The sequence below is a fragment of the Schistocerca cancellata genome, chromosome 2 (assembly GCF_023864275.1).
Source record: "Schistocerca cancellata isolate TAMUIC-IGC-003103 chromosome 2, iqSchCanc2.1, whole genome shotgun sequence".
Classification (NCBI taxonomy): domain Eukaryota; kingdom Metazoa; phylum Arthropoda; class Insecta; order Orthoptera; family Acrididae; genus Schistocerca; species Schistocerca cancellata.
Window position 1 is genome coordinate 588653768 of NC_064627.1, and position 12601 is coordinate 588666368.

General features: G+C 37.7%; 2 protein-coding genes across 2 annotated transcripts in view; both read left to right on the plus strand.

The window, feature by feature from the left end:
* Window positions 1-425: 425 nt before the first annotated feature.
* Window positions 426-3653, plus strand: LOC126147067 (uncharacterized). The gene is made up of 2 exons (XM_049915665.1): window positions 426-584; window positions 745-3653. Exon 2 carries the CDS (start codon window positions 3090-3092, stop codon window positions 3651-3653), a length of 564 nt encoding a protein of 187 aa, XP_049771622.1. The 5' UTR covers window positions 426-584; window positions 745-3089.
* A 3502-nt stretch (window positions 3654-7155) lies between these two features.
* The window catches only part of LOC126147082 (dynein regulatory complex protein 8), a 191442-nt gene continuing 185996 nt past the window's right edge, over window positions 7156-12601 (plus strand). The window contains exon 1 of the mRNA XM_049915667.1: window positions 7156-7397. Coding sequence (XP_049771624.1) covers window positions 7289-7397 — 109 coding nt within the window. The 5' untranslated portion in view covers window positions 7156-7288. The remainder of the gene's footprint in view (window positions 7398-12601) is intronic.

Here is a 12601-nt window from a genome sequence, read left to right on the forward strand (position 1 = left end):
ACTTGCCAGTTTCCCAATGTCTTTCATTCGTTGTCCTTTTGCCGATATCTCTAAGTCGTCTGCCATCTCTCGAAAATTTATTCCGACCGTAATATTCACTTCAGCACATGATGTCTTACCTGATAACCAGAGATGTGTGTAGCAGCTGACACCATGCGCTTATGTGATGTCAGTTTTTCGTCTCTGCATATCTTTTTCTTGAAGTTACTGTATCTTGAATACCCCTATTCAGGTCTTCCTCCTGCAAGGCCTGTGCAACGGGGGTGAAAGCTATGTGGGCAAAGAGGCAACAAGCCACGTAGTTCCATTCTAGACCACTAGAGGCGCTAGGGGGCAAACGAAGCTGGAATTGACCAATGAGAGCTGCCTGAACTCCAATGGTGTTTTTTTTTAAAATATTCTATCGTCTTGCTCTACAGTCTACACTGAAGTCTGCGGTCCTGGGTTACAGTCGTCTTTGTATTTGTTTCATATTTACATACTACTCATCTTCATTATAAACAGATTTTTTACTTTAAATTCATAAAGTTCACCGTGGAACTGAAGAGACTTCATGCTGAAAAATGTCCACAATTAATTGTAAGGTAAGACATTTAATTTTTCATTAAATAGTCTTGTAGCCTATAAACGAAATGTATTCTCTTCTATCGTGAATTAAGCAGTGTGGTTTCCGTTTGTTTATTTAAATAACTTTGATATGTCTGTAGTAGTTTTATTTAATGAAGACTTTTATGTTGTTTTCAGAATATTCAACACAACAGATTGACGTTGAAATACTCCTGCAAGTTCCCCGGCTGTTGACCTGGCTATTATGTGGGTTCAATGGAGGAAATTTGCAACAAGTATTTGTACAGGTTTCCTAAACAACCTCAAGAGTTGCTTCTAAAGTGGAAGAGTGTTTGTAAACTGTCACCAGATGTGAACTGTGCTTCTTATTTTGTTTGTGAAGATCATTTTCTCGAAGAAGATTTTATGAATAAAAGTAGGCATAGGCTAAACAGGAGTGTGTTTCCAAAGCATGTGACAGGTGTTCCTTGTGAAATTGCCAAAATCGGTAGTGAATCAGGTGACACTGTTGTTAATAGTGAATTGGGCCTACCAAGCACTAGTGATGCTATGGCAACTGTTCATTTTACAGCTGCTAATACCAGAAGTGAAACTGGAGTTAATGAACTACAAAGTCTTAGTTGTGCTGTGACAAGTAGTTCTCATGTAGGTGTTTGTACCAGAAGTGGATCAGGTGAAACTGGTGTTAATAGTGAATTAGACTTACCAAACACTAGTGGTACCATGGAAAATCTTTATTATACAGGTGCCAATACCAGAGGTGAAACTGGTGTTAGAGAATTACCTAGCACTAGTTGTGCAGAGTAATTCATTGAGTGATGCACCTCTTAAATTTTTTATCTCCCTTCAAATGAATCTGCAGATAGTGAGTACACCTTCTTATCTGAAACATTTTGTAATGAGGAAAGTAGGGTTTTAGGTACAGGGGTTTCAAAAGCAGACTTAACTCCAACAAAATCAAAAATGTACAAGATTCATAGGAATACTCTAACAAGGCTATCAAAACTGAAAGCAAAGCTACATGATGAAAAATCAGAACTGAAAGCACTTAAAAGATTTATATGACAGCAGTACTTTCTCTTCCATAATCTAATTTAAACTCTGTTGCCAAAAATTTCATATACACCCAATTATGAAACGCTCATCGATCAGCAAATGCAAGGCGATGGACACCCGCAAAGTATTTGCTTTATCCTTATACAAACGAAGTCCCCGCCTATAGAAATATTTGTCAGTTCATTTTTATCTTCCCTCTATGAGGTATCTGAAATGTCTGTTGTCTTCTATACCTTTTGAACGAGGATTGATTACTTCGGTCATGAATGTAATGAAAGCTGAAGTGACAAATATTGTGCTTTGTTGTTTGATGAAATGTCTTTAGAAAGAGGGTTGTATTATAATGCAACCAAACAAGTAATTTCGGGGTTTCAAGATTTAGGGCATTTAGGGAGGTCAAATGTTCATGCAAATCATGCATTAGTTGTCATGGTTAGAGGCATACATAAAATCTGGAAGCAGGTTGTTGCTTATTATTTCATTCACAACTCAGTTTCAAGTATCACTTTAAAAAGTCTTATTACCTATGTCGTAAGGCAATTGCAAGAAATAGGGCTAAAGGTAATTTGTACAGTTTGTGACCAGGGTGCAACCAACCAGAGAGCACTGAAGGAACTCTGCTGTGAGAAATCTACTGAGTCCACTCCATTTCATTTTGTAGTCAGGGATGAACCTATTGCAGTCATTTATGATGTCCCACATCTATTTAAAAAATACTAGAAATACTCTGCTAGGAAATAAAATACAGTTTGGGTTTAAAAAAGAGACCATTTTTAATATATCCACACGGTTTTTCTTCTGGATCAGCAGAAGATGTTTGAGACATTGCCAAAACTAAATAGGAATCATTTTGAAGTAAAGGATTCTTTTACTAAAATGTAAGTCAAGGTAGCTACAGCCCAGCTTAGTCATACAGTTGCTGCAGTTATTGAAACTTATGTGGCATTTAATATCTTACTTGCTGAGGCAATATACACTGCAAAATTTGTTGAAAAGATGGATTGTTTATTTGATTCACTGAACAGTTCCTATTGTTATCCACAAGATGGTAAGTCTTATAAGAGTACCCTCTCTGCAGAGTCCCCACATATTGAAATTTGGTATAGTCTGTTAAAGGAAATGGAAAATTGGAAAGTGTTGGAGCTAGGCACAGGGAGAGATAAGGCAAATATGTTCAGTTTCATAAGTGGGTTGCAAATTACAATAAGATCACTGATGTTCATTTGGAACAGATTAAAAAAAATGGCTTTAATTTTTTAAGCTTGAGGGCTTTCAATCAAGACCCAGTGGAGAATGTATTTTGTTGTGTGAGGCAGCATGGTGTTGCAAACATCAACCCAACTTGCTTTCAGTTCAAAGCAGCGTTGAAAACAGTTATAGTCAATAACCTACAAATTCACTAGGTAATTGTGAGGATGATAGATGCATGCCATTAAGCAATTTAAGGTAATTTTTGGGAGCTAGTGATGACTGTGATGACAACTTCCTTGACTCCACAACACACCATTTCATCATATTGTGCCCTTGTTGATAATGAAGCTGTTTCTGGTAGTGGTGGGGGTTATGTAAGAAATGACAGACAAGCACTAGCATATGTAGCTGATTACATTCTACAAAAGAAGGGTGTAACACCTGACACCAACTGTAGTGACTGTAAAACAACTCTGTTCTCACCAACACCCACAGAGAATCATTTATTTACAAGTTTCAAAGAATATGATGCTTTAAACCCAAAATTATTGTATGCTAGTGACAGCTTAATGTCCTTTGTAGTAAATGTTCATAGTCAGTTGTATGCATGCTTAGATAAATGTGAAGACCAGGAACAATTGGAGACTACATTCTATTCACTGTTTACATTTCCAGAGGAAATAACATTTTGCAAGTCCCATTTTTCTGAACAGTATATTTTAAGACAATGTGTACCTCTATTGCTTTACAAGTATGTGAAAGATTGGAAACACACCATCAGTAATAAAAGACTTGATATTGTTAAAAACAAATTCAGCAAACGGTTTAAAGCTTTATAACAGTTAAAAGAAAAATTTTCTTGTAAGCTTGAGAAATAAAAAGCAAGTTTTGCTTTCATTTCACTGTTTTTATCCACCTTTCCTGCTTTTCGTACTTGATATTGATGTTTTCTTTTTTTGTGTTGAAGCATTTACAGTAGTAAGATGTAGGAACCTTTTTAAGAAATTAATGGTCAGTAGTGCAAGTTGGCTGCGCAGTTACTCTGAACTTATAGTCCTGAAGCATAGTTGTAACAAATTTTAGAATTCTTCATTAATTAATATTGTGATAAATATTTCTTAATTGAACCTCATTAACTGCTGCTTATTCTCCTAATAATAGGCTTTTTTCTCCATTGATCCAGCAGCTTGTATGGCGTAAAAATTATGACATTATTCAGGAATATTTGTAGTCCAGTTTAGCTGCTACAACGTTATTTTTCTTTTGCTTCAATTATTTACACTACAAGCTTGTTTCTTACTTACTTTCAGTTTCAAGTGTTGCATCTAGTTCTTTGTTGTTGTTGTGGTCTTCAGTCCTGAGACTGGTTTGATGCAGCTCTCCATGCTACTCTATCCTGTGCAAGCTTCTTCATCTCCCAGTATCTACTGCAACCTACATCCTTCTGAATCTGCTTAGTGTATTCATCTCTTGGTCTCCCTCTACGATTTTTACCCTCCACACTGCCCTCCAATGCTAAATTTGTGATCCCTTGATGCCTCAAAACATGTCCTACCAACCGATCCCTTCTTCTAGTCAAGTTGTGCCACAAACTTCTCTTCTCCCCAATCCTATTCAATACCTCCTCATTAGTTACGTGATCTACCCACCTTATCTTCAGCATTCTTCTGTAGCACCACATTTCGAAAGCTTCTATTCTCTTCTTGTCCAAACTAGTTATCGTCCATGTTTCACTTACATACATGGCTACACTCCACACAAATACTTTCAGAAACGACTTCCTGACACTTAAATCTATACTCGATGTTAACAAATTCCTCTTCTTGAGAAACGCTTTCCTTGCCATTGCTAGTCTACATTTTATATCCTCTCTACTTCGACCATCATCGGTTATTTTACTCCCTAAATAGCAAAGCTCCTTTACTACTTTAAGTGTCTCATTTCCTAATCTAATTCCCTCAGCATCACCTGACTTAATTTGACTACATTCCATTACCCTCGTTTTGCTTTTGTTGATGTTCATCTTATATCCTCCTTTCAAGACACTATCCATTCCGTTCAACTGCTCTTCCAAGTCCTTTGCTGTCTCTGACAGAATTACAATGTCATCGGCGAACCTCAAATTTTTTACTTCTTCTCCATGAATTTTAATACCTACTCCGAATTTTTCTTTTGTTTCCTTTACTGCTTGCTCAATATACAGATTGAATAACATCGGGGAGAGGCTACAACCCTGTCTTACTCCTTTCCCAACCACTGCTTCCCTTTCATGCCCCTCGACTCTTATAACTGCCATTTGGTTTCTGTACAAACTGTAAATAGCCTTTCGCTCCCTGTATTTTACCCCTGCCACCTTCAGAATTTGAAAGAGAGTATTCCAGTTAACATTGTCAAAAGCTTTCTCTAAGTCTACAAATGCTAGAAACGTAGGTTTGCCTTTTCTTAATCTTTCTTCTAAGATAAGTCGTAAGGTCAGTATTGCCTCACGTGTTCCAACATTTCTACGGAATCCAAACTGATCTTCCCCGAGGTCGGCTTCTACCAGTTTTTCCATTCGTCTGTAAAGAATTCGCGTTAGTATTTTGCAGCTGTGACTTATTAAACTGATAGTTCGGTAATTTTCACATCTGTCAACACCTGCTTTCTTTGGGATTGGAATTATTATATTCTTCTTGAAGTCTGAGGGTATTTCGCCTGTCTCATACATCGTGCTCACCAGATGGTAGAGTTTTGTCATGACTGGCTCTCCCGAGACCATCAGTAGTTCAAATGGAATGTTGTCTACTCCCGGGGCCTTGTTTCGACTCAGGTCTTTCAGTGCTCTGTCAAACTCTTCACGCAGTATCTTATCTCCCATTTCGTCTTCATCTACATCCTCTTCCATTTCCATAATATTGTCCTCAAGTACATCGCCCTTGTATAAACCCTCTATATACTCCTTCCACCTTTCTGCCTTCCCTTCTTTGCTTAGAACTGGGTTGCCATCTGAGCTCTTGATATTCATACAAGTGGTTCTCTTCTCTCCAAAGGTCTCTTTAATTTTCCTGTAGGCAGTATCTATCTTACCCCTAGTGAGACAAGCCTCTACATCCTTACATTTGTCCTCTAGCCATCCCTGCTTAGCCATTTTGCACTTCCTGTCGATATCATTTTTGAGACGTCTGTATTCCTTTTTGCCTGCTTCATTTACTGCATTTTTATATTTTCTCCTTTCATCAATTAAATTCAATATTTCTTCTGTTACCCAAGGATTTCTATTAGCCCTCGTCTTTTTACCTACTTGATCCTCTGCTGCCTTCACTACTTCATCCCTCAGAGCTACCCATTGTTCTTCTACTGTATTTCTTTCCCCCATTCCTGTCAATTGTTCCCTTATGCTCTCTCTGAAACTCTGTACAACCTCTGGTTCTTTCAGTTTATCCAGGTCCCATCTCCTTAAATTCCCACCTTTTTGCAGTTTCTTCAGTTTCAATCTGCAGTTCATAACCAATAAATTGTGGTCAGAATCCACATCTGCCCCAGGAAATGTCTTACAATTTAAAACCTGGTTCCTAAATCTCTGTCTTACCATTATATAGTCTATCTGATACCTACTAGTATCTCCAGGATTCTTCCAGGTATACAACCTTCTTTTATGATTCTTGAACCAAGTGTTGGCTATGATTAAGTTATGCTCTGTGCAAAATTCTACAAGGCGGCTTCCTCTTTCATTCCTTCCCCCCAATCCATATTCACCTACTATGTTTCCTTCTCTCCCTTTTCCTACTGACGAATTCCAGTCACCCATGACTATTAAATTTTCGTCTCCTTTCACTACCTGAATAATTTCTTTTATCTCGTCATACATTTCATCTATTTCTTCATCATCTGCAGTTCTTATGAACCATAAAACATGCTGGAGCTTTTACATGTTGATAGATAACAATATAAGCATGTCAATTTAAAAGTCTATTTTTGACGTTTGCACCTGACAGTCGCTGCTCCTATCATGTTTTCTTGTCTGTCAGACGCAAACGTCAAAAATACACTGAAAATATTACTGAATAGGTTTCTCTCTACTGTAGTACAGTGTGCTATAGCTGTGTTTCAATTATTTTGTTATGATGCCAGCGAAAATAATTACATAGCACACCCAGAAAATAAGGTAATAGAATTAAAATTAAAATAAAAACCTGCAACGTAAGTATTTTAGTTCATCTCCGTACCACTTAAGGCGCTGCTGTGTTTCCCACTTTTAACACGGGAGTTGCGATTCTCTTTTTTGTTGTTCTGTGGCCTGTGCAGCTATGGCAGCAGTAGCCTATCTTCTAAGATTTTTTGATAAATCATCTTGGCCTTCCTCTCCCAAACCTTCGCCAGCCATACTTGAATATCCACTATAGTCCTATACAGATCAAAATATAAATTATTCTTTCTTTTCTTGTTTCTAAGTATCACGCGCACTTTTAATGAGTTTATCGCTTGATAACCAAAGATGCTGCTGTTGATATCGGCGCAACTGTGTTGCTGGGCAACAATTGTCTTATTTTCTTGTCCTTTTTTACAGTATAATATTATAAACGAAATGGCAGCCGAAGAACAAGGTATGCTTTAGAGTTCTACTTATTCCACTCTAATTTGTTTTTCGAAATTGGTTAGAATAAACTATGTACAGCATCTTAAAATTATTTTGGTGTCTCACGTAACGATGTCTGACGTTAGGAAGTATGTGGTTAACATATGTAGCTCTTAAACCCATACCGGTAACGTACAATATTTTTATTCTGTTTATGGAGCTGACACGTGTTGGCAAACGTTGTATACAGTATATTTGTATTAAAATTAAATTCTCTGACGATATAATGTTTTTTGCTACCAGGGCACTAAAAACCTATGGAAAACCCGTTTAGGTGCGATTTATTATAATACAACTAGGAAATGACACATAAGTAACTAAACCTGCTCCCGTAATTGTATTTTTCTACAGTTATGACGCGACTATTGACTAAATAGACCTCTTATTTGTACTGTAAACAGGTCGTATGGAATAAAATTTAGAACTTATCAGCAGAGCTTCAGCGTCAGTGGATTCTGCAGATGATAAAAGCATCACGTGGATATTGCCACTCTGTCCGGACCTCTATGGACTTATTATATTTAATAAATCAGAAAGAATCGTGTTTTGTGTAGCGAAAAAATCTCGGCAATACATAGGCTGCAAGTGATGTGACGTCGAAAGAAATTGTGTGAAAAACAATAATCACAAAATTATGAAACTGTTTTGTTTTGTTTCTCTCAGTCAGTTTTAACAGCAAACCTTATGAACGGCAGCGACGTGAATTTAGAGACTTCTTCCATCATTACCAATCAGGACCAGGATGGCAGGCATTGAAGATTATACATATTGTTTCCTTGTACTGCTCATGAATACACGGCTTCACACGTTCGGCCAGCTTATACTGTCCTGAGGCAAGAGATTCACTGTTATTACTAGGGTCCGGAAACTTTCCATGCGCGTTGTAAGAAAGAACGGAGACAACGCCGAAATGTTCTGTTAGGTTACTGTATGCCTGACCTAGTACGTTTATGCATGTTATACCTATTGAAAAGTGATTTTTTGCTTTTTATAATACGAGGTAAAAATCAGTTCTGTTAAATGTGTTACTTCAAACAGGCGGGATAGCTTGAAACGACTTGCAGTGATCGTGTTTTAACGTTGGCATTGTGGTGTGCGTTATATGATCATCGGTTTTCTACATTATTCTGAACAATCATACGATGAGCAGTACTTCAGCAAGAAACTGAAGCACACAAATAAACTTACTAGATATCGTTTATGTTGTTGACCAGTAGTGCGCGTGTCTTACTTCTGTACCAGTATATTATATTATAAACCGTAGCTTACCAATCTCAAATAATGGGTTGGAAAGACCGCCATCGAGTTACCACTAGAATCGTGCAGCAATAACAAATCACTTGCCTCAGGTCAGCGATAGCAGGCAGAGGGTGTGAAATCTGTAAATTAATGATTAAGGAAACAGTTGCAGCCTATGGTGTTTTAAACGCCCTGCCATCTTGTTCTGATCGGTAAATGTCGGAGAAAGACTCTGAATTCGTGCTGTTGCTGTTTACAGGTTTTTCTCTTAAACTGACTGCGGGAAACAAAGCAAAATAGAATTTGTAAAGGTTTTTATGTAAATGTTTTTTTTTTTTTTAAATTACCGCTACCAGTCACAAACTTTGTTAACTACCGTATTGTATTGTTTATATAGCGACATGTTTCGAGGTAAACCTCATCTTCAGGCTAAATGGCATTACAAAAACAACTTTAAAACAAGGTCATACCGATGTTACATAGTCTTTCCGTAAATGCTGGGGTCATCTTTTTTCTTCTGGCGAGGCAGTCTCGTAGTGATGCGCTGGGGTGCATCCATTTCCGTGCCTCTCCTGGTCACTGTTCACAAATTGACACTAACATAGCAGTTTCCAAGTCACTGCTATGTCCACTGCACTACAGAACTGTTTGTGATCGTGTTTCGAGTTACTGCTATGTTAGTCACAATTTGTGAACAGTGACCTGGAAAGGCACGGAAATGGAGGCACCCCAGCGGATCACTACGAGACTGCCTCGCCAGAAGAAAAAAAAATGACCCCAGCATGTACGAAAAGACTGTAACATCAGCATGGCCTTATTTTTATATTATATTTAGCTTGAAGATGAGGTTTACCTCGAAACATGTCGCTAAATAAATAAGTAATACAATAGTTGACAAAGTTTGTGACTGGCAGCGGTAATTAAAAAAAAAAAAAAAAAAAAAAAAAACTTAACATATTTCTTGAGACAGTCATAGTCGAAAAATAGTCAAAATGGCTTCAAAATATAATTTTGCTAATATTATTTTTGAAACGATTTTTTTTCAAAATCACCACATCGTTTACATCCCATGTAATATGGAATATTCCCGAATACACAAAACAGTCCAGTTTCTCCATAATTTTTCTGAATTATTAAATGTAATGAACCCGCCTCTATGGCAGACGATGCGCACTGAGTGGAAGTGTCTATGACGCTATCACCATTCGCTGTGCTGCAGTGAATTCCTTCTAATGATAAATAACCAGTTTTCCGTTCGAAAACTATCATTGAAAGCCTATTACATGAAAATAAGAGGATCGGTCTCATACTGACAATTAATTCTGCTTACTGAAATTTAAACTCGTGAAAAACAGTGTACATATTTTTTTTAGTATAATAATTATTAAGATTACGACAGTATGGAAACACTTTATTCAGACAATAACATCACATGCGCATGTTAGAGACCCTTACAAAGACACGTACTGTTTACATTGATGGAAGCCCGTAGTCCAGGGATCAATCTGGGCCGATGGTACCTTATGTCCGGCCACTGATTACATCCTTCACTTGTAATGAGTTGGCTGAAGTCATGAGACAGCGATATGCACATGTACAGATGGTGGTACTATCGCGTACACAAGGTATAAAAGGGCAATGCATAGGCGGAGATGTCATTAGCACTCACATCAGGTGATTCACGTGGAAAGATTTCCGATGTGATTACAGCCACACAACGGGAATTAACAGACTTTGAACACAGAATGGTTGTTGGAGATAGGCACATAAGACATCAAGAGTGCACTGAGAATACCAAATTTCAGGCTTTACCTCACACGCCTGGTCAGATGAGTTTCGATTTCAGTTGGTAAGAGCTGATGGTGGGATTCCAGTGAGGCACATACCCTACAAAGCCATGGATCCCATTTGTCAACAAGGAACTGTGCAAGCTAGTTGTGGCTGCATAATAGCGGGAGCTGCGTTTACATGGAATGGACTGGGTCCTGAGGTCCCACTGAACCAATCATTGAATGGAAATGATTATTTTCGGCTACTTGGAGGCCATTTAAAACCATTAAACAATGGAATTTTTGTGGATGAAAGTGTGCTTCACCACCAGGCCACAGTTGTTAGCAACTGGTTTCAAGAACATTCTGGAGAATTTGAGCAAATGATTTAATCATCCAGATTGCCCAAGATGAATCCCATGAAACATTTATGGGATATAATTGAGGGGCCAGTTCATGCATGAAATCTTGCACCAGCAACACCTTTTGCAATTATGGATGGCTGTAGAGGTAGCAAAGCTCAGTGTTTCTACAAGGGACTTCCAACGACTTGTCGAGTACATGATAGGTTGCATTATCGCTCTACTCTGGGAAAAAGAGGTCTGACATGATATTGGGGTGGTATCTCATGACTTTCGTCATCTCAGTGTAAAACAGTAACAATACTGTATGTAGTATTGTAGTAGCTAACAGTGGCTAGTGAATGTCACATGATGCTTTTGGATTTGTTTGTTTCATAAATGTGCAACGAATAAATTTCCAACCAAGTGCGAATGCTATCTTCAACTCCTGGAAGAAGGTTCATTACAAAACTGAATGAGGCTAGGCAGATAATTATTGGTGTCACCGAATGCTGCCTTTAAAAACTGATATGAAATCTGCACTGCCATTCTTACACTTAGTGCTAGCGAACATTCAAGAATCATTCCTTCCCTGTGTCACTCATTAACAGAAATGTGTAGCATCAGCTACCAACTCTGTGTACGATAGGCAGGAAGAGTGTCGTAGCAGCTTTACTACTCCCTACCACAGAATAAACTACATTTTGTTTCAGTGCTGGTATCCACCAGTGATTATGAATAGTTGGCAAACAGAACTTCAGACATCAGTTACCAAGCTCTGGTCAAATTTCAGAGCCTTCACTGAACATCATTTTCTTTTATTATTTTTCCTGCCTTATCCCGTTATCTTCATAGGGTTGGTATGTTGATCTGAATTTCACAAGATTATTATTGTGCAAATTGTCAATAGAACATGAAAATAACTAACTAACTAATCAGAGATGGTAGCCAGATGCTCTTTCTGTTCCCACCTTTACTGAACATAAAATAAAGAAAATACCTTCCACTTTTTAGAACTGCAATATTGCATGCAGCAGTAAAAGTTTTTGGTCAAATATCTGTCTTAAAAGATATTTTGATAATATGTGAGGACAATCTTAAATGATATCACTGTATATTGTAGAGAAATGTAAATGAATTGAATTCTTAACAGGTATAATTAATGTCTTATAAAATTATATAAAACCAAATTATTACTGATGAGGTCTAATATGTTGGATACATACATATATTTGGGATACTGTTTTAGTTTCATGGCTATTTTGTCCCTGATTGTTATGTGTCACAAAAATAACAACTTTCATGGTTGTCTTTCATGAGATAAAAGACAATAAAATATTTTACAAGAACAACTCACATGACACTTACACTTGCCTCAGAAAATATCCCAGGTTCGAGTCTTGGTGCTGTACACTTTTTTAATCCACCAGGAAGTTTCAAATCAACCCGCACTTTGCTACAGAGTGATAATATATTATATTAAATATTGCTATTTTGCTGTTGCTCAAATTCCTCAGTGGAATTTGGAATAAAGACTAAGTTTTATCATAAATAAGAATATTTGTTTTCATATTGATTAACTAGTGCTAAAACCCTTATGCTTACAATTAGTAAGAGAGAGAGGGAGAGAGAGCAGAAACTATGGAGTGTAAGTGGTAGACAGGCCCGGTTTGAGGCCCAACAGTGCTCGGGGCACCAAGCTGAGAGGGATGCCAGAGGTGTCACAATTGTAAGACCACCTTGTTCCATCAAGAAAGATCTCTGACACTCTTTTGATAGCAGTCTGCTTGAACCTGGGGCTGTGCTGGATGGACTGGAATGAA